This window comes from Enhydra lutris, unplaced genomic scaffold, assembly GCF_002288905.1.
Source record: "Enhydra lutris kenyoni isolate GAN:26980312 unplaced genomic scaffold, ASM228890v2 scaffoldscaffold1, whole genome shotgun sequence".
NCBI lineage: Eukaryota > Metazoa > Chordata > Mammalia > Carnivora > Mustelidae > Enhydra > Enhydra lutris.
In genome coordinates, this window is record NW_019154085.1 from 59,793,999 (window position 1) to 59,821,261 (window position 27,263).

The following is a 27,263-nucleotide window of genomic DNA, read 5'->3' on the forward strand; positions in this document are numbered from 1 at the left end:
ACTGAACTTTTCCCAGATTTCTTTTAGCAATCATGTCATAGTTTCCTTTCTAGATCAAATTCAATCTTTAAAAAGAGGAAACTTCCAAACCTATGATAATAGTAAATATTAGTTGCGTTGTAAAATTGTTAATTAAATTCATCTGAATAATAGATTTTTTCTGTAGTAATGCTCACTGAGGGGGAAACTTTATATTACTACTACAGCTCTTCATCTTTGAATTAATTTCAGCCCTAGTGGAGAATGGTGAAAACACTCTGAATGCCCTTTTATAATCCAGGATATAGAAAATTTCTTTGTTCCTTAGTGTGAGGTCTGAAAACTGAGATGCAAATTTAAGGGAGTAATGTAGCTATCCAGGCAAATACGTATTTTATGTGTCAGTTATTCAGAATAGTTGGGTCCAAAGCATATGAATATATTTTTAGTGGTTTAAATTAGTTAGATAATTGCCTAAATTACCAGCTATAGTTTGCGTATATAGGCTTAGCTTCAATCAAAGCTTTTAGAGTAATTCAAACATTTATTTTAATAAGCATAAAAGTAGAAATTCTCCTTTGATTTGGAGATAACAATTCTAATCATTTCAAAGATAATGGAATCTCCTTTGTCATACCTTAATAAGATTAAATTAGATTAAAATGTTCACTTTTGAAAAGAACTGTAAGGATAAGAGACTATAAAAATTTAACTTTATTATAGTTTTACATTTAGTTTCATTTAAAATTTATCTTTATAGTTTTGTGTAAACATTAATTAACTTATACCAACAGTTCTCATTGTGACTTGTAGTATAATCATTTATAAATTAATAAAGTTCATAGTTTTTCTGTAAATAAAAGAAACAATATGGGTCTGTTTTCTTGTAGAGAAATATTTCAAGTTTAGTAGAATGAGACTATTTCATAGATTTTTGACAGTGATGGCAAGAGTAAATTAACTAGACTTAAATTTAAACAAAAACTATCTTAAACTAATATAAGGAGAGTGAAAATGTTATTAGTTAAAGTTTACGTGGGGAAATGAGCTTAAGATCAACTTTTTTAGTGACTCAAACTGACTCTTCAATTTTAAAATAAGATAAAAACATAAAATGCATTCATTTTCTGTTTGAATGTATATTGTTATACCAAGAAATTTTTGTTTAATTGAGGTTCCCCATAAATCTCATGAAAAATTTTTAACAAAGAAAATGTGTGTGTGTGTGTGTGCATGAAAGGGTCAGACTGGTGATCTTAGACTTCTACCATAAAATAGAAGATACATAAAATTCAAATATACTTATAAATAATTTAATATGAAACTTAAATATATTTTACTTAAAATAATAGAGTGAAAGTCTCTTAAACTTGATTAGCAAAAACACATAATTTGGTTATCTTCCACATTATGCAAATATTTCATAGCAACAGATACAAGAATAGAAAAAAAACCCTGCATTTCCCCCATTCCATTAGTTCTTTTAGATGTGGTCCCCATTTAGTTGGTAGGAAAAGTACAATTTTCTCTTTCATTTGATATTGTTTCCATTCTTCAGACGTTAGGGTTTTTAAAGAAACCATCAATGAGAAAAGACTTAATTATATATTTTATTTGGCATTTATATTCTTTTTGTAGCAATTAATTGACTCAATTATGCAGTATTTATCAATTTGATAGACTTATCAATATAATACTCTCTTCTGTACTTGCTTCATCGCAGGGGACATAAGACACCTATTTGTGGCTTGTTCTATATCTTCAACAGAGAATAAGTTTGTGAGAAATCAGTTTTTCCCAAAGAAAGCTGCTCACTTTAGTTGTGTAAGGTTCCTGACCCAGAAATTAGATATTTGTATTGAGAAAGGATTCACCAATTTATTTGATGCAAAACAAATCTCTAGAATTTTCTCAGTCCAATTTATCATAGTTCCTTTTTGTGATACATCTCTCTACTATGTGTTTAGCTTCTTTTCTATTATTTCTTAATTTAATATTTCACTTTCTTCTTGTCTGTATTTCTTGTGTTGTCACTTCACATTTTTCTCTTTATTTTGTCTTCACTCCAGGAGAGGCAGTTACATTTACAGAAACCCACATCTTCTCAAACAAACAATAGACTTTTCTCCATTACTCTCACTTAAATCCTGACTCTTGGGGTCTTGCACACACACCCACCCTGACACACTTACATATTTCTTATTTAGATGAGAAATTAGGCATTTTGAAGGTTAAGATGTTTTTGCAAAAAAAAAAAAGGTGTATTAGATTTGATTTACTCTTATTTCTTTTTTTGTTTGGTTTGATGGTCACCACTGGAACAACAATGTTTGAAATAGTTAATACCATTATTTTACACAGGGAGTAAAATGGTACTTTAAGGGGAAAAAATCGGGATTTTTCCCACAGTCAGAAATAATACAAAGCAGAATTTGGATAGTATCAGAAACTACCAAGTGTAATTTGTCTCTCTAACTTTTCTGATCGATTTAACAATCAACACTTCAAAAATTGACATCAAGTCAAGGAAATTCCAGAGCATGAAATGACAGAAGGGTATAATCAAATCTAATATACTGGTTGTAAACAATGGTCCTTTGTAATGCTCTGGCAACGATTTTATCTGCATATTTATACTTTCCCCAATGACTCTGTATAGGAGTGATAGCTGCAGTGTAGGGAAACCACTCATAATCACAAAATAAAAAGCAATCCTACTGAATTTGCTATGGCTTACACATGAGATGCTATTTTACTCACAGTGTAAAATTGCATAGGTTATGTGTTACATCCTGCAAAGCAACTGTATAGATTATCTTCCATTCAAGGAATCAAAGTTTCAGTTCCCCATTTGTATTTCGGTTTGAAATGAACACTTCGATTTTTTAAAAAATTGCCCCCCCCCTTTTTTTGCTATACTGCTGTTGCACAACTCCTTTTTCAGTTCTGTTCAATTTGCTGTACCATGCAAAATAACTGTTCTATGGGAAAATGAAGAATTTGTGAAGACAATGAAGAAATAAAATCAGGCATCCCCCAAAACAAAAGATCTTACTGATGTTCATGACCAAGATATAGGCTGTCATTACCTAAAGTACACTCCCAGGAATCATTCAATAATGACTTAATTGGTTAGTGGGAAATATAAAGAAAAAAAATAATCATCAACTTAAAGGAACAAGACTTTGGTATTACAATAATTCTTTTAAAGTACTTCAATTTTGTTTTTAAATATGTCACCTGGGAGACTGATATATTGGTGATTTTTTGATAAAGAGTTTTCCCCCGAGTGTAATATTGTTCAGAGCAAGATATTTAGTATATTAGAATCATGTTGCATTAATATAGTTCTCCCAATATTGGTTTAACAGAATATTGTACTGTCATTTGGACATACCTAAAGAAGTAACCGATTCTATGAAAAATTCTCAGCTGGTATGCATTTGATTTAGTATTCAACTTAGATTTAATGATGTACTTTGCTATCTGAATTTATATACAGGATAACAAATTTTTTCCAAATATTAAGGTATTGTGACAAGGTTTCCAGCTACCCACAGACAATAACAGATACCTAAATTCCAATTTCCTCATGGATCTTCCAAAAACCATAGAGATCAATATATGAGACAAGTAAAAATATCCATAAACTATGCCTAAAGAGTAATTAGAGACAGAGATATCACACACTTTAATTTACATATAGGCAGGGAAATAAATTCCTAAGACCAGCAGAATTGGTTCAGGAAAGCACACTACAATAGAGTTATGCAGGAACTTAGTGAAGAAAGGGGGAGTACAAAGGTCTCCTTAGAGTGAGGGAAAAAGTATCAAATATGGTATACCCACAGAAGAAAAGAACACACTATGTAAGAAATATTGAGAGCAGATATGTGAACTGAATCGTCGTAGCACTGGTTAATAAAGAGACTATAAAAAGTGACTTGAAAAGTGCACAAGACCTCAGTTAGCAGCCTTAGAAAACATTACTTCTTTGGGGTGGGGGTAAAGACTAGTGCTGAGGATTGAGTATATTTCACTAGAAATTTAATACCAAAACAAAAGCCTCTGACAAACTAGAAATACTGCAACAACAACAATAAAACAACAACAAAAGGAGAAGGAGAAGGAAATACTGAATAAGCTCATTAAGGACCTTGTTGGTAAAAATTAGGAACTAAATAGTATAATTTAAATTGACCAACTGAATGGCAGAAAACCATTCTTAGGAGTGCAAAAATAAGAATTAGAGCAGATATTATTAACTAATGGTGGAAAGGGGAGGAAAAGAATTACAGGCTAATTTTATTCTTGTTCATACTAAATCAAAATACAGTGAGGAAAATGAGAGATTAAGGACATTATATAAAATTTTATATAAAGACAGCTACTAGAAAAAAATACAAATATTTTCAAATACAAAAACAAAAACAAAAACAGGATAAAACAAACCCAAAACCACACAGTTAAAGTTCATAAAAAAACAAAGAGAACATAACATAAAATAATGACATGCTTTAAGAGAGTATATTCAACATAGAATATGTTAGTACTAAGAAAAAACATAGTAGTTATATCAGTGAGTATAATTACCTATTTTAATTATAAATTAAAAGAGAAGTATTATTTTTTCTTATAAGAAACAAAGGAAAACCTAACTCTGGAATATATTAAAAAATACAACTAAAACAAAGAAAGACTAAAAAGTGGTTTAAATATGTAACAAGGAAATAGAGCTCAGAAAATCTTTTAAAAAATCATAAAAGACTACTTTGCAGAATACTACTAAAATAAATTTTTAAAATCTAATAAAAGTCTGAGAAATAAGACTTAGCAAAACTGGTACTAGTTGAGAGGGACAAGGGACAACTTGAATTGCCCAATCTCTGGAGAAAAAAGAAAGAAATTTGTCAAAAAGCTACCCCACAAATAAGTATCAGACTTGGATGATTTCACAGGGGAATCATTCTTAACTTTTAAAGATCAGATAATCCCCAAACTATTTGATAGTTCTTTAGCATGGAAAATAGAAAAGAATTTCCAAATTATTTTTGGAAGGAATTATAACATTGATACCAATACCTGATGAAATTGCACATATAAACACACACACACAAATTGCAGATCAGTCTCCCTAATGAATACTGATGTAAAAATCCTAAATTAATTTTAGATAAAGAGAATCCAACAGCGTAATAGAAAATGAAATACATCATGACCATATGTGACTCCTTTCAGAGATGTTAGTAAGACCATTAGTAAAATATATCATAAAAATAAATAGAATAGCATACCCATTTCCACAGATGCTTAAAAGGCAATTTGCAAATTTTAACACCATTCTTAATAAATATAAGTTAATGGAAAGCCTTAAAAGTATAAAACACATACAACTCAACCCAAATGCTATCATTTGAATTAATGAAAAACACTTGCCATTCACACAAAAATCAGGAACAAGGCATGCTGTTTACCATCAATTTCTTTTTAATAATATGTTGGAGGTAATAGCTAGTACAAAAGAACAAGAGAAAACTATTAGATGTATAGGAGTTGGAAAAAAATGTAAAATAATTTCTATTTGAGATAATAAGACACTTGAAAAATTCACGAGAGTCAATGTATAAACCACTGGAAACTAAGAAAACTCACTAAGATAGTGGGATATAAAATTAACATACTCAGAAAAAAATCACTAGCCTTAAAAGTGATCTGAAGATATAATGAAAGAGAAGATCCTATTTATAATCTCAACAATAATAAAAAGTTAAATGCCAAGTAGCAAACTAAAGAGTAAGAAAACATTGTGAACACTCCTGAAAGACAAATACTAGATTTAAAAATGAAAATACATATAATATTCTTGTATAGAATGACTCAACATCATAAAGATGTTAATATTCCTCAAATTAATTTATAAACTTAATGCAAATCTAGTAAAAAAATTTTTTTCCTTATCGAACGAGTCGTTTCTAAAGTTCATATAGGATGTTATAGCAAGAAATAACCTCAAACCCCTGAAAATTAGTGTCAAAGGGAGCATGTCATATCGAAGATTCATTGTATATTTAAAACAGTGTGATTCTGAATGATAAATAAGCTAACGAAACAGAATAGGAAGTCCAGAAATATACTCAAGCACATAAGGAAGTTTAGTATGTGATAATGGTAGCATCTCAAGTTATTGATGAAAAGGTAGACTTTCTAATAAACGATGTTAGAACAACTGGAGAGTTGTTGATAAAATGATAAATTAAACATATACCTTGCTAAACCAAGGTATGCGTGTGTGTGTGTGTGTGTGTATGTATATATACCGATATAAACCAAGCTAAACTTAAAATGTAACAGAGATTCTAAAGCTATACAAGTTCTAAGAAAATAATTTTTACAACCTTGGAATGGTAATAGTGACTCAAAAATTCAGAACCAACAAAGGAAATGCTTGATAAATTTAGCTGCACTATAAACAAACAAACAACAACAAAATCTTTGCGTGACAAAAATCAGGAAAAAGACAAAAAAATATTTGCTGGGAAGAGATGTGCCACTGATTTTAGCATTTGAAAAAAAAAAGACAAAAAAATGTATGTAAGAAATGGACAGTTGACAGAAAAAGAAATGTCCTAGTGCTTAAATATCTGAACCTCATTCATAATAAAAGAAATGTAAACTAGAACTAACTTAGTTACTACTTCTCACCTATCATAATAACAATTATCGAGAAGACTGACTCATTCTGTTAGCATGGCTTTGGCAGAAAGATCTATTACATTGTTGATGGTAGTGTAAAATGGTTCAAACTCTAGGGAGGGGAGTTTAGTAGTATTCTAAAAAATTGCATATGCATTTACCTTTTGACCCAGAAATCCCACTTATCGACTCTTCCCCTGAAAATAATTTTCCCAAAATATACATATAGGTACTCAATTCATTCTGGCATTGTTTGTAATGCCCCAAATTTGGAAACAACCTTTAGGTTCATGTAGGGGACTGGATTAACAACAGTATAACCAAGTCAAATGGCTGTAAAAGCAACTGATCAATTCTGTAAGGCACCAAAGGGTAATGACAGCTATGGTTTTTTTAAATTACAAAATTATTTTACTTATAATGGAAACGTATTTTGAAAATACACTCAAATGAAGAACATATTAAAATTACTAGTAGCAGTAATATCAGTAGCAGAATATCAACAGCATTATGTACATGTTGCCTTTTACTTACGGTTTACAGTTTTGACTGGTAATATTGGGTTTACCCTCTCTGGGGATGCAGCATTTTCTTCATCTGTCACATATTCAAAATTAATGATGAACATCATAGCCACGCCCTCTTGGTTTTTCACTGGAATTATGTGAGTGTTACAAATGAAAGTGGACCCTAAGGAGATGAAAAATGAATGTTAGGTCAATGTTAGTAATATTAAATTATAATAAACCTTTAGAATTTTCTATCATAAATGACTGTTAAAATTTAAGAAAAATAATTTGACTTTTATTTCATATTTCATTGCACGTATATTTACATAAAAATGTACAAATTTTGCCATAAAGACCTTAAAGGCAAATTTGGGTACTTCCTTATGGAAAAACAACATCAAATCTCATTTGTCTCCACACCTACCATTGTAATAGTATAGGGGGAAAAGCATATTCTTTAACTTTGTAGAAAAATTCAGGCTTCTTATATATATTTTGATTAATTCTGAATTTGTATAAAATATAGCTATCTGAACAGAAAGATAACTCATTTGTGTCATCTTGATTTTAGTGCTAAGTTATTTCTTTTTTTTTCTTTTAATTTCCTGGATATAAAATAGTAAGTTATTGACTCTGTATATATTCCAATACTTCTTTTCTTTTTATCTGCAAAATTCACAGTGCCCAAATTATAATGATTTTATTTGGTATGTAATCTGTTAGAAAATAAGAACAATATCTTGTATATATTACTGTGTTAATTTAATTCCTTAACCGAAAAGATGATATTCTTTTTAAAGCACAATTGTGGGGCTAATAAGATATATTTTATTAGACTTTTCTGGAAATGAGAAGAACAAAAGGATGACTCAGTTTACAATTAACTACTGTCATCCATCCTCTAACAGAAAATCCAAGATCCAAGATTTAGAGAATTCTGTCAAGATGTTGATTTCTTTTAAATCAATTGACTTCTGACTAACTTCTTGAACCTGATTTCTAGAACTAAGTATTTCCTTAAAGTAGCTTACATCTTTACCCTCTGGATATTTCTTTTTTTAGTCATGGTAATGGAAACCTCAGGTTAGGGATTTGTTTGGGTTCAAAAGTATTTTATTTTTAAAACGCAAAACTTCAGGAAAAGTTCTCAAGATTGGGAGGGAGACAAACCATAAGTGACTCTTAATCTCACAAAACAAACTGAGGGTTAATGGGGGGAGGGGGGGTGGGGGGGTGGGATTATGGACATTGGGGAGGGTATGTGCTATGATGAGTGCTGTGAAGTGTGTAAACCTGGCGATTCACAGATCTGTACCCCTGGGGATAAAAATATATTATATGTTTATAAAAAATAAAATTTCATAATAATAAAAAAAAATAACCCATTGGCCCAAAACCAAAAAAAAAAAAAAAAAAAAAGTTCTCAAGTATTCAGACAATAGAGCATTTTTTTACTTTTTTTTTGACTAGCTGGAACCATCGTGAATCTTGAGGAAAATGGTGGTTCAGTGCAGAGAGAAAAGCAGGTTGGGAGCAAGCTGGACCTGGGTACAGAGGGAGCTGTGAGAAAGTGAAAGACCAGGAGCCTGAGACCAGGAGCATTGTCAAATAACAGAAGAATGTAGTTGGAAGCCCAACATCCCTAAGACCAGTGGATACTAGTATTCCAAAATGGTGTCCTATGCATGCTATAACTATTAAAAACAAAGTAAGTGTGAGAAAATTCTTTCCTCTTTTCTCATCCCTAAAACCTGGCTCCTACTGCCAGAGCTGAGAACAAAGACTATTGCTAGTATTGCTATAGACTGAGACATCACAGGTGGAAGAGCTTTTGAGGGTGGGCCTAGAGATCTACTTACTATTTATGAAATTGTTTGTATGAGTGAACATGTTCTAATTTCTAAGGAACTGACTTAGAAAAACACTTTTAGAACATGGACTCTTGGTAAGTTGGGGATGTCTATGTGCTAGTTATGATTCAGATTTTTAAATGTCAATAGCCTGCCGGATTTGAAATGTAGAAGACCTTATTTATAATTAATCTCGTATTTTCTATAAATACGGCCATGGTTTTACAGATGTTGAAAAACATTTCTTAAGAATGACATGCTGCACCTTCACAGTCTTCAGCTATATCTTCGATTCATTTAATAAAATAGTTAGCTAGAAGACTTGTCATAGTTTCCATGGTAACAAAAGGGATGACTTTAGTAAACAGAAAATAAGCAATTTAAGACTGTTCCATTAGAACTAAAAATAGAATCGCTTCAGGCCAGGCATTACAATACAAACTGGCTAAACAGAGAGACTGAGAAGATGCTAGAAATAGCCATTGTGTATTCTGCTAATGAACCAAAATACATATTGATTTAACCACTTAAAATGACATTTCTTGGATCATTTAGAATATCATTGTGAATTCAGATTTGTTACTTAGCAGTTTCAAATCTTCCAACAATTGAAGTGTATTGCTGATTGTACCACAAGATATAAAGCACAGATTTTTAAGAAATCAATAAATAAAAGATGTGGGAATAGAGTCCTAATAGGTTGGTAATAGAACACAGTAATTTTGCTTCTGGTAATAGGGGAAAAATCACGTATTGCCATACTAATGCTTGTAAATTTACTGGCTAGTGCTAAAAACCATAAAACTATAGTGCTTTATAAAAAAGTTCAGTTACACGCATTGTCTCCATAGCATATTGAATATATGTAATTAATCTGGGATTTACTGCCCACTAGCATTGTTTCCTGTGTGTTTCTATTAAGCAATATATCTCTTCTAAAGTCAACTGAAAATTCACATTTACATTTTTTTCTCTTTTAGTTTTTGGATTTAATGTCTCCATCAATCTTGCAAAGCATCCTGGAAAGCAGATATTGAAAGGAGATACATGGAATTTAGAAGAGAAGGAGAATCAAATACATTTTATAGAGCAAAAACATTTTAGCTTGCATCATTTGCAAACTCCCAAGTTCTGTCAAGTTATTACTTTTGTAAAGTAACATTATTTTAAGAAGACATTACTGTGTGCTCCTAAATACTGTTCTTGAATGCAATATTGGGAGAAAGAGAAATGGAAATACGATCCAGCAAACACTAATCTAGCAATGAAGAAAAAAAACAGACACACTCAATAATATGTAAATTAGAGAACAAAACCAATCTAGAAAGAAAAAGTTCAACCATCTTGTTAAAATGAATCAGTATTCAAATGGAATTAATAGTGTTTGTTAAGAAGCTTATTTACAATAAAATTATCTAATAATTTTACAATTATACATGCAATTATACAAATATTAGTTAAACCCAGGTTCATTTCCATGTTTTGTCTCCTGAGTAAAAACATTCTCAAAACCAGGAAAAGCTGCTTAGGAGAATAATGCTCATTATAATAAAATGTCTAGTATGTTAATTTTTAACTGTGGCCATACAGCAAGCAAACTCAGGTAATCTGAATAATTTTTGTTTTATTAATAAATTGGTGGTATATTCCTAGCTTTCTCATTTAAAAATAAAAGACCAGGACTCCTCCCTTTGAGCTACTTTAAAGATGTTTTATTCTACTGGTTTTTTAAAAATATTTTATTTATTTATTTGACAGAGAGAGCACACACAGTGGGAGCTGCAGGCAGAGGGAGAAGGAGAAGCAGGCTCCACAGGAAGCAAGGAGCTCAATGGGGGCTTGATCCCAAGACCCTGAGGTCATGACATGAGCTGAAGGCAGGCACTTACTCAACTGAGACACCCAAGCATTCTATTCTACTTTTTTTGTATTCACAGGGCATACATATGTCCCCTAAAATCAATAAATGTGTATCGAGCACCTAGTGTTGGGTCACACACTGGTCTGGGTTCCCAAGTAGTGATGAGAAAAACAGCAATAAAAAAACAAAGCTTCTGCTCTTATGGAATTTATATCATCATAATATATAAATGAATAGACACCTAATATATGAAATAAAAATAAGTACAATGAAGGAAGAGAGAGCAGAATAAGATGATAGATCATAATAGTAGTAAGGGAATGCATTTCTTTTGAAATGACATGTAAGCGAAGACATAAAAGAAGCAATGGAGTTCACTGTGTGGTCCATGGATAGAGTGCAGCTGTCAGAGAAAACTGCAAGTACAAAAGTCTTTAGTTAAAAGCAGGGTTGTAAGCTCAAGGAACAATGTGGAAGCCAGTGTAGCTAGTGCAGTATGTTGGTTGTTGGGTAGGATGTGGTTGAAAAGTAGGTAAGGTTGTAGGAGGAGTAGGGAACCACACCATGTAGAAGACTCATGCATGGATTTGGAACTTTCTTCTCAGTTACACAAGAAGGGTTTTGTGCAGAGGCTGACATGACTTGACTTAAAACTACCCCTCTGACTTCTGTGTGAAAAATAGCTTGGGATACCAGCACAGAAGCAGGGAAGCCAGTAGGAAAATATCACACTAATACTGACAAGCAGTAAGAGTGTCTGGACAAGGGTGGTGCTGAAGATGGTGAGAAAGGATCTGTTTGAGATGGTTTTCAAGGTAGGGATTATAGGGCTTGCTGGTGTAATACATGGCATGTGAGGGAATGAGAGGGGTCACAAACAAGTTCAATCTTGGAGGTTGAGAAACTGGAAGAATGGAGATGCTCATTTATTAAAATGGGGAGGACTGTGGAAAGAGGTGGTTCTGGGAATTGTGTAAATCTATAGATATGGGTTATGTTAGGTCTGTGGTTGCTTATTAGATATCTAAATGCAGATGTCTAGAAGGCAGTTGGGTATAGGACACTGCAGTTTGGTTCAGGGATTGATCCAAGCCAGACGTATGAACTTGAGAGTAATTAGGAAATGGATTATATTTAAAAATAGTACAAGGTCATCTAGGGAACAAATAGAGAAGTTGGATTTTTGAGTCAAACATTAAGGGACTACAACATCAAAGAAGGGAAGATGGAAAACCAAAGAACATTGTAGAAGAGACATAGAAGTGGGAAGCAAATTCAGAGTTTAGTGCACTGGGGGCTAAGAGAAGGAAGTATTGCAAGAGGAGGGCATGAATCAACTACAAAAAACTTGCTAATAGGCTCAGTGAGGGCTAAGAAAAGATCAAGTCAAGGGTAACTTCTTTTAGTAGATTAGGTAGATTAGGGGCTAGGAAACTGTTTGGAATACATGTAAGAATGAACAAGAATAGGAATGTACAGTGCGTACCTGGCTAGCTCAGTTGGTAGAGCAGGTGACTCTTGATCTCAGGGTTGTGAGTTCAAGGTCTACATTGACTGTAGAGCTTACTTTAAAATAAATTCTTTTTAAAAAAAAAAGAACAGAAGTGTACACAATTACAGGAAAGTCTTTTGAGGTGCTTTACTAAAAAGGTGATCAGGAACTGGGGCTGGTAACTAGAAAAGATTTTGAAGTGATCAGACATTGGATTTTTTTAGGTTGAGAGACACTACAGCATATTTATATACAAATGGAATTAATGTGTTTACTGATTACATTTCAAATTTTTGTTGCATAACAAAATTCAGTATTCGGTCCCACCATTTGGTAAGGTCAGTAAAAGTCTAACAGTAATTTACAAGACAGTAATTTTCTAATTTTTGTTTCCTTAGTCAAGTGCAACTCGACTTTAGTGTTAATTAATTTTCCATGTTTTTGAACCTGTAGAAAATAGTTTATAATCTATTGCTTGAGAGTATCACTCTCTAATCAGAGTGTCTGAATCTGAATCCTGGCTCCATCCTTTAACTGCTGAGTAAACCTTGGATGATTTTAGAAATGCCACAGCAACTCAGTTTACTCTTCTGTACAATGAAGGGGATTCTAACTTCATAGAATTGTTCTGGGGACCAAATGAATTAATACCTGTGTACTGTGATATTAGAATAGAATTCTCCCTTTCTCAATTTTCACTCATGTGATATGCTAATAACTATCAAGGAACTAAAGCGAGAACAATGTCTTTTCAATTCACACATGCAGATTATGAAGGAAATAGCTACAGAGCCTTTATATCCAGGATGTTAGAACAGATAGGGAGAGGAGAGTGGTGAGAGGATTGGGGAAGAGATCTCTTTGGAGAGGACTGGCCCATTGCTGCGAGCTTCCCTCCTTCCATTCACAAGAGCTATCACTTTCCAAGGCCAGGCCTAATGAAGGGATTTTAAAGGCCCCCTCTAGGACCTTTGAAATATGTTTTCTGAAGATGAGAGACATGGAGAATTGGTATTTGAAAGCTATGTGGATGAATGGTGGGCCATAGTGGGAACTCAACCATGAGGGTGTAGAGGGCCAAAAAGGAACAACCTCTCAATTTCTGTGGCAGAGACAATGGGAATAATTATTGGGACAGGCAGGTATAACCAAGTATTGGCAGAAGGGCCTCATGGTCAAGTCTTCTGGACCAGGAGTGGGCACGGGGTCTTCCAGGGGTGGGGATGAAGGAACTGCAGGGGAAGAGAGAGATAACAAACTACCAGAAGCTGGAGGCCAAGGAGGAAATAGGCAAGAAACTCCAGAGTGCAGGGATAGAACCAGCAGGGGAAGGAAGCTTAAGGGAAGCAGAGTCCTGCAAGAGTTCTGAAGAGCCTATCTAGGAAAGACAGTGTCAGCTCTGCCCTTTGGCCAGATCCAGAGAAGGCAAATACAACAGACAAGTATGGACTGTCCTGCTCTATAATCTTTCTGCCTTCAGTGTCCACAATAGCCAAACTATAGAAAGAACCTAGATGTCCATCAACAGATGAATGGATAAAGAAGATGTGGTATATATAGACAATGGAATACTATGCTGCCATCAAAAGAAATGAAATCTGGCCATTTGCGATGACGTGGATGGAACTAGAGGGTATTATGCTTAGTGAAATAAGTCAATCACAGAAAGACAATTATCATATGATCTCCCTGATATGAGGAAGTTGAGAGGCAACGTGGGGGGCTTGGGGGGTAGGAAAAGAATAAATGAAACAAGATGGGATTGGGAGGGAGACAAACCATAAAAGACTCTTAATCTCACAAAACAAACTGAGGGTTGCCAGGGGGAGGGGGTAGGAAGAGGGTGGTGGGGTTTTGGACATTTGGGAAGGTATGTGCTATGAAGTGTGTAAACCTGGCGATTCACCGACCTGTACCCCTGGAGCTAATAATACATTATATGTTAATAAAAAAATAAAAAATAAAAAACAAAGAAACTAAAATATATATAATCTTTCTACCTTTTCATCTTCTACTTGGAGGGAAACAAAGAGCAACCAGAGTGTGGGAAGAGGGTAATGGTAAGAGGTTGAAGCTGACTTTCCATTGCATTCTGACCTGAAGCTGGTTGAGAGTTGAAATTTTAAAGCCAAATCACCATCCGAAGACAGGGATCAATTACTCTAGTGAATAAAGTTAAATGGGATGATGAAAAACAAAAGCTACATTTTGTTCACAATCCAAGCTTTACACTGACCGATAAAACTCATATACATGTAAAGCTCTTAGAATAGTACCTGGCATGGAGCAAAACTCAACAAGGTGAGCCATCATTTTTGCCTCTTATTAGAGGATCTCCAGAGAGATCTCCAGTTAACTTTCAAGGCTCTCTGTGTAAATTTCCTCCAACCTTTTGTCATTCTGGAAACCAAAAGCTACACTATTTGTATCTTGGGGCACCAACTGGAGATTATTTTTCTCTGCACTGACTGATTTAGTGAATGCCTGAAAGTTTGTGATATCCTATTTTCTGGTAAACTAGGGGACACTTTGGTGTTTAAAAAATACCTTTAGAGACCTGCCTTAGAGGAAAAACAAAAGATCGCAGCCTCAGGATACACAGGCCTCATCAAAGAGGCAGCATTGTTATCTTGAGTTGAAAAACCTTTTAGAAAAGCAGAGGGGATCATTGCACTTCCTAGAAAAAGAGAGCAACCCAGGCACAAACGAATTCAGGTGGAATCAAGGGGAGGCAAAAATAGGAAACAAGTCAAATTTGTACTTGGCTTTTCTGAATCTAATGTTTCCTTTTATTTCTTTCAGCACTTCTTACATCTTCCTCTGCTCTCTCCAGGCCTCCAAGGTGAAATATGATGCACTTGCTCTTATCAAGGAGGAGCATGATGAAATATATTAATTTCACATAAGATTGTTAAGGACATAATGGATTACTAGTCTTAGGAAATTATTTTTTAAAGGAGAATAGTGAAAAACAACACTTAACTCAAGATGAACTCCAATGTAGCCTCCATGTAAAAGAAATATTTTGGTTGTATAGATAAGACCATCCAGATATCTCTCAACTCACACCATATATGTAATTGCCTGCTGATATTGATGTCACTGTAGAACAGAAGACCATAATGGAGTCCCAAAACAGAACTAGAAGAAATTTCTATGACTGGGGAGTTCATGGGCCATTGTTTAGCCATTTAATTATTTTCAACAGATGTTTTCCCATTGTTGATAAGAAGAGCAAATACATAGGGACTTCATTTGTACTCATAATCCACTTTGAGAATGCATCCCTAGGTTTGCAGAATAACTGAGCTGTGAAAATGTTCTATTTATAGCACATTTATAACCAGACTGTAAGCTCCCCAAAGACAAGATGTTATCAGTCCATGCACACAAGCCTCAACATATTACAGGAGTTCAGTGAATATTTGCTGGCTACTTCACTTTCTTCCTGATAGTGAGTTGTTTGTGAAAAGCTGCCCACAGGAGATGACCCTTGAGCTAGGCCAGAGCAGCATTTGTGACTGTGGTGGGTAGTGGCCTACAGTCTTAAGAAGATGGATTTGAGTTATAAAGAGAGATGTAGGTTTTAAACTTGATGAGTTATTTCACTTCTCTTTGTCTTGTCTTGACTTTTTCTCGCACATTCAGAACACCTATACTTCTCTTTTAAAGTTGAAGCACGAAATGAGAGCATGCATTTAGAGTTCAGTGCCTAGCATAGAGTAGGTACTCACAAATGGTAGCTTATGGGAATGTAATCTTTTAATACATTTTAGTAGGTTTAGAAACTGAATATACCTAAAGTGTTACTCTTATAAGAGGCCAGGGAATGTGGGGCTTGAGCTTTTCAGGTGAGTAGGAGTAAACTTGGAGAAGAAGGAAGTTTCATGGAAAAGAAACATGCACAATTCAAACCAATTTCACTCTAACAACTAATTATTCAGAAACCACTGTGTGCCAGGCACTGTTCTAGGTGCTACAGGTTCAACAAAGAACAAAACTTAGCTAAATCCCCTCATGTAATTTATGATCTAGTGGAGTTGGGGGAGACAGAAATAAGTCAGTAAAATACAGAATAGATTGAAGGGTGATAGTATCACTGAACACCAGAGAGAAAATAAAGAAAGGGATAGTGAGTGCTGCGAATAGGGAAAAGTCTGTAACTTTTAGTAGAGTAGGAAAGGCCTCCCTGAGAAGGTTACGTCTGAGTAAAGAACTCATGATGAAGTTGAGAAGTGAATCATGAGGGTATCTGGGGAAAGAGGTAACAACACTTGTGAAAGCCCTGCCTGGTGTGGGGCTGAATTACATCTTCTAAAATTCATACACTGAAGCCCTAACCCCAGTGTGACTGTATTTGGAGACAGGACTTACAAGGAGGTAATTATGGTTAAATGAGGTCATAACGGTGTGGCCCTAATCCAAAAGGACTAGTGTCCTTGTAAGAAGAAGAAGAGATACTAAGAGTGTGTGTACAGAGAGGAAAAGCCATGTGAGGAACCAATGAGAAGACAACCCTCTGTAAATCAAGTAGAGAGTTTTCACCAGGGACTAACCCTGCCAGCACCTCGATCTTGGACTTTGAGCCTCAAGAACTGTGAGAAAATGTATTTCTATAATTCAAACCACCCAGTCTGTAGTACTTTTTTATGGTGGCCTGAGCTTATTAGGATAGGCCCCGAGACTGAGGAGCAGACGGTCAGTGTGGCTAAAACTGATTAAGCTGAGGGGAAGTGGTGAGAGATCCAGGGCTGAGCAACAACAGAGCAGGAAGAGGGGATAACAGCAGAAGAACAAACCCCGTGTGGGCACTGTAATGCCTTCCACCGACAAAGGGAAGCCACTGAACGGATTTTAAAAAAGGGAAGTGATAGCTTCTGGCTGCTGTAAAGACATGGACACATGAAGCACTTAGTTTGCTAAGCAACTTGATCTGAACAGACTAATAGTATACCAGGACATATCACGTGGAATAGGAAGTGATGGAGGAGGCTTTGAGGGGTAGAAGGTCATTGTGAAAGTCTTCAATGTTCCTGGAATTCAGTCTTTTGAGGTTGTGGGTACAGTGAATTGTTTTAATCCTGAGAGTATCTTCAAAAGTAGTATTTTAGTACACACTTTGGACGTGGGCTGTTTTAGGTACTAGTGATGCCTTAGGGAAGAGAAATAAGTTCAAAAGATATAGACGCTATTTATTTGAAGAGACAGAAGGTACACTTAGAAAAACTATTTATTGGGACGCCTGGGTGGCTCAGTCATCAAGCAGCTGCCTTCAGCTCAGGTCATGATCCCAGGTCCTGGGATCGAGCCCTGCATCGAGCCCCACATAGGGCTCCCTGCTCAGTAGGGAGCCTATTCTCCCTCTCCCACTCCCCCTGCTTGTGTAACATCTCTCACTGTTGTCTCTCTCTGTCAAATGAATAAATAAAAATCTTAAAAAACAAAAACAAACAAACAAAAACTATCAACAAGAATAATGGAATAGCCTATGGTTTAGCAGGCCTTATGGTTTGGGTCAAATGTTTACTGGGAGGCAAATATTCCAATACTTGCCTATTTCTCTTATTTCCCCAATCACATGGTTACATCTAAAGGAAGCTGACTAAGTGAAAGCAAATTGGAGGAAGTCATGTGAGCTAAGAAAGACATTTTATACAGAACCATTATTAACAAAAAGACTGAGCTGGCAAAAATTTGGCAGTGCACCTAACAATACATTAGGTATAAAAAAAGAAACAACATAATAATTACCAACACATACAGTTTTAGCTTCACAATCAGAGATATAATGAAATCATAACAATTATGAACATACTTAGATAGTTGATGAAGTTGACAGAGTAACATGGGACTAGCAGTACCTTCGCAGAATATCCAGGAAGGATTATATAGATGCCTTTCATTCGAGAAATGAAGAACTAGCCCAATTTACACAATGCTCTTGTCACATTCACATTCTTGGTGGTAGTATTAGCACTGTCTGAGATGTCAAAGCATGAATAATTTATTTTTAATGGTTTCTAATTTTAGACAATTTTAAACATTCAGAAAATGCTGAGGCAATGCCAGTGAGTAGTAAATTTCTTGGATAGGGAGAACTGTGGAGCCCCTAGAACTGGAATAACCCAGCTCTACTGTTATTCATGGGGTGGCCTTGGGCAGGTTACTTAGTCTCCCCAAACTCAGCTTCCTCATCTGTAAAATGAGGATAAGAAGGGAAAGCGCCTCACCTCATAGTGTTGTTGAGAAGGGGAAATTAGAGAATACTTGTAAAATAGGTAGCATGGAATCCGGTGTATAACAATTAAGCAATAAATGCAAGTTATTATTATTAACTGGGGTGGGAAAAATAAATTTCTTAACTTGAAGTGGTGGTTGAACTTCCCTCAAAGGTTCAATGATAAAACTGAGTGTTTCGACTCCTTACGGAGATTCAGTAATGAACTGATTACTTTGATCCCTTGACTTTGGATGATAAAATGCATCAAATGGCCATTGGAATGGGGTAGGAGCTTAGTAATTTAATTATCTACTATCTTTAGTATCTACTACCTTTAATTATCTACTGTCTTAAAATATGTCTCCTTCACTTTGAAGTGACAAGGCCCTTGGGTTGATTTCCTATGTTTCTCTTGTCCCTATAAACTATATTATTGCCTCTAAAAAGAAAACTACAGACCAGGTAACTAACAAAAACAGAGCTCAGCCTATTTGGGCAGGCCCCACAGTCAGTGGAATTTGGTATATAGCAGGAATGTGTGAAACAATCTTTAATTCTGGGTTTGCTCTAGGAGTACCATAATTAGTATTTGAAAGCACATGTTAGGAAGAAGGGTAATAATAACAGCTAACATTTATTGGATGCCAGCCACCGTTTTAATGGCTTTATATGCATTAATATCACTTGCATTTTTACAAATGATGATGGCACCATTATCATCCCTATTATGTAGATGAAAAGTAAGCCATGCATATTTTTTTTTTTTTCCTTGATCTTGGGGCACTCCTTCCCCTCACCGTGACTGGGGAGGAATACTTGGATTCCAATTCCTTCATCAGACTAAGACACTGAATTCCATGATTTTTAAATCAGGTGTGTTCTAAGAGATTTTTATCTTTCATAAGTAATGGCCTGAGCTAAAACTCTTTCTTCCTTTTCCCCCCAGTCTTGCACATTTCTGTAGCACTCCGGATTAGACAGACTTCCTTTCTCCTGCCACAGGAGAGGCAGTAAGTTGCCATGCACTTGCTGGGACTGTCTCAGCCCGGCATGTCATTTACTCCATTCAGTCCTATACTGCCTCATGCCCTTTCCACTGCTTTTCCTTTCCTATCAGCCTAGGCTTTCTAGGAATAAGGGTGTTCTACTCTGCTTCCTCAGTCTTCCTATATGATCTTACTACTGCTGTTAACAACTACATAATTAAGTCATGGCTACTATTTTCTGAATGATTTCTATGTGCCATGTGTTTCTCATGAGAAAATGTTATCTTAGAGAAGTTTCTGAAGTAGGTAGTAGAACCAGGTTGGAACTCTGAACTTTCCAGCTTTTACTCTTTCTCCTACGTCAGTGTTTCCCATAGAGTGAGATGTTAATAGGGGTTATTGGAAAAGTGTTTTCTATAATCAATCCAGTTTGGGAAGTGTCCTCTTAGAGGAGATGCTCGGGGTACATTATAGCATTAGAAATTTTGAGAAGTGCTGCAAAAATAAGCATGTTTACTTTGTTCAATCCAGCACATCTCAAATTTATTTGACTCTGAAATACTAGAGAAATTTGCAATAATATGTAGCTCCTTGCAAAGCCATTGGAAAACACTGAATTGTGTCACACTCCCCATCTGTTTCAAAGACACCCTTCTGAGAGGGAGGAAAGTATATACCATAGCTGTTTATAGGAGAAGAAGAAACTGCAGAAAACACAAGGCTGAGGCAGGAGGGGAAAGAGATTTGCAAAGGCTAGTGTCACCTACTTAATGTATTTTGCTTGGTATTGGTCCTGATCTGAGTGTTCAGAAGCCCAGCCAAAACAGCATTGTCATGTTTGATCACGTATCTTGTGGTGATGATTTCCCCATAACCTAGCTCTAAGTTGAAAGGTTATCACTAAATATGAGAAATATTTCATATCCTATGTCCTACTACTTAACAGAGATTAGGTTTTATAATGTAAAAACCCTAATTCAGTAATTCATTGGTATTCTGCACCAGAAATCACATGAGATAACTCTGATATCTGCAAGGAAATATTTTCACTGTGTTTCCTTAGGAGTCATTCCTCCTCATTTTCAAAATATGGGGATATGAAACTTATAATTATTTGTTTACTCTCGCTCCTTCCTATTGACACATTTTCTGTTAACATTTATGCTCAGGTGTTAGGTTGTTTTCATACTTATAAGCTTGATTATTGAAAAAAAACAAGTTCAACTATTTTTCTATTTTCTTTATGAACCACTAATAAATTATTTGGGGTATTGAAATTAGAAAAGTAAAACTCCTACATCTTGTCTGGCTAGTAAATAAGATCGTGTCTTGAGATGTGCTATTATGATTATCCACTGCCCAGTCTTGGTTCTTGTTTCATTTTGGAGCTGTTTGGATTGAATTAGTGTCTTGGTATTAATAAGTGTTAGAACAAGCTGAGGCTGACTTACAGTGCTGTATTCAATGTCCAAGCAAGCCAACTCTGTATTTGTAATGAGGAATTTTGGGACACATTTGTGACAATTTTTAATACTTTGTGGTTTTTACACTCAAGTAAATATTTGGTTATTTGGTTCAAAATTTTTTGTAACACATACTCATGTTACCAAGTTGCAAATGTATCTACAGAAAGCTCATCACACTAAACTATCATTTTTTCAGTAAAATTGCATTAATACTTAACAGACTGGACGGACTCAGAAAATGAGCAAATTTGCACATCTCCAGAGTATTTACACACTACTGTCAAGGTCAAACGTAATTAAAATCCCAAGCATCACTGTTCGGGTGTCATTGCTAACTAAGCCTATATGTGTCACATGTATGGTATGCTCCATTCATGGTATACTTGTGACTGCTGAAAAGAATTATATATTTTCTGCTCACACTAGATTTGCAACTTTGGAGCAAGAACATAAGTTATAAATAATACAAGTTTATTTCATATCTTAGAATGAGTAAAATATATTTTAAATCAATAAATTTTGAAAAGAATGTGTGAGGTATCTACCATGTGCGAGGTACTAGATCAGAAATTGTAGGAGTTACAAACACAAATAAAAAAGGAAATTTTCATCAAAATAAAAAAAAAAAATCCACTCATGAGTGTGTGCTATACCCAAGAAGAGGACAAGCCATTCATGGAAAAAGGCATCCTTTCAGCTGGATCTTAAATGACTGTGATGGGCAGAAATTGGGAGGGAAAAGAGCTAGAAATGAAGAAGGTGAATCTGGGGCAAAGGGAGTGGTGTGTGGTCCCCTCTGGGGCAACCAATTCAATTACCTCATGCCTCATATTTCTGATTTTAACAACAACAAGAAATAGGTACCTGCTATTAAACAATTGCTGTTGACCAGTTATCGTGGTGAGTCCCGCACTTGATCTTATTTAATCCTCATGAGAACCCTAATGGAGTACCTATAGTAAATATCCCCACTTTATGGAAGACCTTGAGTCCTGGAAAGAAGCAACTTCCCCCAAGTCACACACCCAGTCCGTTGGTGAGTCAGGGTAATGATTTCAATGCCACCATCTTCACACAGCACAGTGAGGCCTTTCTCCCCCTACTTATCTATAGGTCACACAGAGCTCTATAGTCTTCCAGGGTTGGACTTGAGCACACAGCTTCAGGATGCTAAGAGATACCCTCCACTTCATTCAGCACAGGGTGAAGGAACATTTTAAAACACCAAACAAATCACAGAAAGGTTCAGACCTCTTTTGAGAGTGCTCTGTAGTGAGTACGGGCCTTAATCGGGTTAAAAGTAGGCTCCGTAGGCCTGCCTGGGACAAAAGCCACAGAAGCAGAAAAAAAATGAAATTGAAGTTATCTCTCCAGGTAACTTAGCCCTCTTGTCTCATAAAATTTTCTATCCTGTTTGAGCATTACAACTTTGGATTTTCATTTTTATTTTTTGAATGCCTAGACTATTTTTACAGAACAGCAGATGGAGCAGAAAGGATGTCCTGGAAACTAGTGACAAATGGGTTTTTACTCCCAGTGGCAGTGTTTGGGGAACACCCTCTCCTAGGCTTTGACACCAGGCTTGGGGGCAAGTGACTACTACAGATGTTCCCTGCTCCCTCAGGTGGCCCAAAGCGTGGGCCTACAGCAGAAGCCTGATGGCACGGATTGCTTTGTAATGGCTCCCATTGCTCTGGATATATATTTCTGAATACAGCTGCACAGCAGGAGAGAGTTTTTATTTCAAATTCACAATGTCCTCCCTCATTCATTGTTGCTTTTGTATTTTACCCACATCAGGATTCGTGACCTAGTATATATTTCTCGAGATAGCAAAGCAGCATCTGCTGGGGTCCATCTGTCCATTGAGTCAAGAGAAAAATGTGGCTGGGGACAATCTGATTTGTGCACCCAGAAACATACGTTTATCTGAGGGGCAGGATATACTTTCTGTATCCATGAGAGGTTGTGTAGAGTAGCAGATAAGCATAAAGCTTCTGCATCGGACTGTCTTTTGAACTTGGAATAAGTTACTTAACTGCTCTGAGACTCAGTTTTCTCATCCAAAAAATAGAGATGATTTTACCCACTTCATAGTGTTATTGTGAGGATTAAGTGAGCTAATATCTGCAAAAGGCTTAAAATATTGCCTTATACATGGAAAAAATTTTAGCTATTATTACCATAAAAGAACTATCAAATAATAATTTTGAATTCTATAACTAACACGTCATTAACTGAAGGAGCTAAACTGTTTCTTCAAGTTAAGGGGAAGGAACAAAATGTGCTTATAATGTACTCACTTCCCTTGTGAGCATCTAACTGCCCATACACACCCCGTATTTCTGGTTCTGTTGGCCTCTAACTGTACATCTCCCTCCTCAGACCTTGCTTCTGGTTCTAAGCTTCTCCTAGCTTTTATCTCTTAGGAAAATTTACAAGTCCATATTTTATCGAAGGGTCTTGCCTAAGCACTTGTTGACAGAAATAAATGGGGCTTAATTTTCAAATAAAAGAATAAATCTCAGCTCTTGTGCCTGAAAATCTTTGGCAGATAAGCCCTATGCTCATTTGGTTTTATCCATAACTAGAAATATGTTGGACATAAAAGCTGGGTTAGTTCCATCAGCTGAAGTTTAAGCCTTTAGCTTCTCCAAACAGAAACCTCCATCTAAATACCGATGATTCCTTTTCGCCTGATGAGTTTGTAGCTGACTCGTGACTGTCTGTCAACACCTTACTTCACTTAATCTATGTGCACTTGAAGGAAGCTACCCTGGAGATAAAGTCCTATATTAGAGAAGATTCTCTAAAGAAGGAAATTTCAGTTACTTTGATGAACCAATGAGACAGACGTTTTGATGGCAATGGAAATTTACCACCCTTTAAACGGTAAATAACTAAAGAAAAAATTAAATTGAGCACACTGGTGAGATTTCAATAGACATTATAAAATAAATGGCAAGGCTGATTTGTCATGTATATATTTGAGAAGAAAAAGATTAAAATTTTTAAGACGAAAAGACTTAATTTACTAGATTTATTTTTTCTGTCACAGTAAATGGCTAGGGATGAAGAGAGCAGGCAATATTATGTATCATTGAAGCTAACAAGAACAAGGAAGGAGCCAACATTTGGTTATCTACCAACATCACTACAAAAAAATATAACAGGAAGACTTTGTACCCAAATTTCAATTCACAAGAAGAAAATTAATTGATTTTATCGATATTTTTAAAAACGTTGCTCCTTCTAAGAACTGCACCTGAGAAGTAATCAGTATTTTAGTCTCTACTTGCGGATTTTATGGAAAACCTCCCAGAAAGATGATATCAAGTTGCATCTTAGTGGAGAATGCACAAATATTTCTAAATTCATCTCAGAAGGCAAGGTATAGAATGTTTGGTAAATATAGACAGTGAATGGTAACTCATAACCAAGCTAGAAGGAAAGTAATTGAACAACGGCATATGTTCCTCCTCAGCCATGCCCCCTTTAGGAAAGCAGTGAGATGGGCTGTCAGTGTTGGTATTTCTGTTGAATTTATTCAGTTTGCCTTTTAGGCTTATTCTCAATCCCTCTCCTCCTGTTCAGAATGGAGAGAAGATGCTAACAGGACTGCCTCATCCTCTGGCTTCTAGTTGGTTTTTAGCCAATAGTGATTTCCAGCAAGAGATTGAAGGGAAGGAAGAGAGAGATGGAATATTTTTCCCCAGATTCTCCCTCTACTGGGTTGCAGTTTGGGATGCACCCCTCACTAAATTCATAGTTCCTGTGAGCCCTCAGCACATGGATCTGTCTCAGGATTCCAATAACTATCATTCCCTCTGCTTGACCCTTCTAATGACCCTTCACGGTTACGAAGCCCGGGACATTGCACTGTTTCTTGTTGCTTCTCCTAAACCCTACCCTCATTTTTGTAAATGGCTCTTTCATGAACTCTCCTCAAATCATCCAATTTGAGTGTTCCAAAAATATTTGGATACTGATTCATACAGGATAAAAATATTACTAGACAAGGAATGTAAGTGAAAGCAGACATTCCATATTTAAACAATAAAGATGTAGCAAAATATGGGTGTGATGAGAATCAGTTGGAAATGTTAGACAAAAAGAATCTAAAAAATCAGGCCGGATTAATAATAATAATAATAATAATAATAATAATAAGTGCACTACATTTGTCCCCATACTGATTGGCAGAAATCTTAATCAGGAGTATCAGATATATGGAGCAAAATTACTTTCCAAGATTAATTCCTTTAAAACTTAAGCAGAGATGAAACATAATAGATCTAGTTCTGAGCGGTGGTCAGAGGATGGCAAAGCAATAAACAGTACTAGCCTAATCAAATTCAACATTTTAGTGAAAGTGAGAGGAACTAAAAATAACCATCAGGAGAGTACTTAATGATGGAAAACAAGCAAACAGAAAAACCTGACAGAAGATTTAAAACATTTTTTATAAAGTACTCATTAATATCCCAGGGGAAACTTTCAGATCACTTAAAAGCACCACAGTGTGTTTCCAAGAAAATAACTTGACCACAAGCCCTGCATGACCCTGCATGACTTCAATGAAGAAAACAAAAAGTTAAGACATTTTTTCCAAAATGAAGAAATTGTGAAAGAAAATTAAGGCACCTAGTAAAAGTCAAAAGTGAAGTGTAAAAAAATTAGGCCAAAAATAATTTGAGAAGTACTTGCAAAGAATTTTTAGGCACTTAATTAAGTTAAATGAGTTATTTAAAGGCTAAAAAAAAGAAAAAGAAAAATCAAAGGAGATAAACTGGGGAACAAATGTGATCACTGAAGGCACATTCAGTGTAGAAAAGGAAACTTAAACTTAAAGATCATTCTACAACACACAAAGGAGTTAAAGAACCATGTGTAAGTTCAGCTCATCAAATGTATTGCACAAAAGTAATTTAATAAGTCACCTTCCATGACCAAAATTTAAAGTACTGAAGGTAGGGTACTGGTGGCTAAAGTACGTAATGTATTATTTTAATGTGCAATGTGCTGGTAAATGTGATTCCCATGTTAAGCATTTAAGAGGGATCAACAGATTAGAGCAGTGTTTCTATGCCAGGCAAGCTGTTGGCAGTGGTTATAAATTGTAGGACACTAACGCCCTATTGAGAATAATGTGTTGGTGGAAAGGTAACACTTTTCTATAAGGCAAAATCTGGTCTGTTTCATCTGTTGGGTATTTTTTAGCTTAAGTAAGTATCAAGTAGGACCAAAATGAAAAGAGAAGAGGAAGAAAACAGTGGGATAGAAATTGTTAGCTGGCCACTCTGGACCTAGCACTGTGGGAGGGATTTTAACACATCCATTAAATACTAACAGTGTTTTGGGGTTAAGAATTAAGTCTCCAGGGGTGCCTGGGTGGCTCAGTGGGTTAAGCCGCTGCCTTCGGCTCAGGTCATGATCTCAGGGTCCTGGGATCGAGCCCCGCATCGGGCTCTCTGCTCAGCAGGGAGCCTGCTTCCTCCTCTCTCTCTCTGCCTGCCTCTCTGCCTGCTTGTGATCTCTCTCTGTCAAATAAATAAATAAAATCTTTAAAAAAAAAAAAAAAGAATTAAGTCTCCATTTTACAGAAGGTAACAGGGCTACATAACCACATCACTAACTGACCAAGTTGGAATTGCCAGGGAGAAGTAGAATCCAGACTCCTGCCCAGGTCTGTCTGGTTCTAAGTACCCTGTTTGTTTCAGTAAATTCATTTAGACTACTTAAAAATTCTTAACAGATATTTATCAGAGATTTTAGGTTTTATTTTTTTATTTATTTTTTTAAAGATTTTATTTATTTATTTGACAGACAGAGATCACAAGTAGGCAGAGAGGCAAGCAGAGAGAGAGAGAGAGAGAGAGAAGGAAGCAGGCTCCCCGCTGAGCAGAGAGCCCGATGCGGGGCTCGATCCCAGGACTCTGGGATCATGACCTGAGCTGAAGGCAGAGGCTTTAACCCACTGAGCCACCCAGGCGCCCCGAGATTTTAGGTTTTAAAAAATTGAATGTCAGTCTTATCTGGACAGTGTTTTGCGAAGATAAAAGAGCTGATTCAAAAATAAGAAAGAAGAAAAGGATAGGAACAATCAGGCATTTCTATCCCTGGAATCATTAACAGTGTTTGCTAGGCAGAATTCTAAGATGCCTCTTGTGTGCATACCCTGAATAATTCTAGTGACACTGAATATCA

The 27,263-nt window shown here is 35.7% G+C and overlaps 1 protein-coding gene across 2 annotated transcripts in view; it reads right to left on the bottom strand.

The window, feature by feature from the left end:
* LOC111143035 (potassium voltage-gated channel subfamily H member 7) overlaps positions 1–27,263 on the bottom strand; it is a 488,043-nt gene that overhangs the window by 147,062 nt on the left and 313,718 nt on the right. For both annotated transcript variants that reach the window (XM_022496465.1, XM_022496473.1), the window contains exon 3: positions 7,207–7,362. In XM_022496465.1, the coding sequence (XP_022352173.1) occupies positions 7,207–7,362 (156 nt within the window). The remainder of the gene's footprint in view (positions 1–7,206; positions 7,363–27,263) is intronic.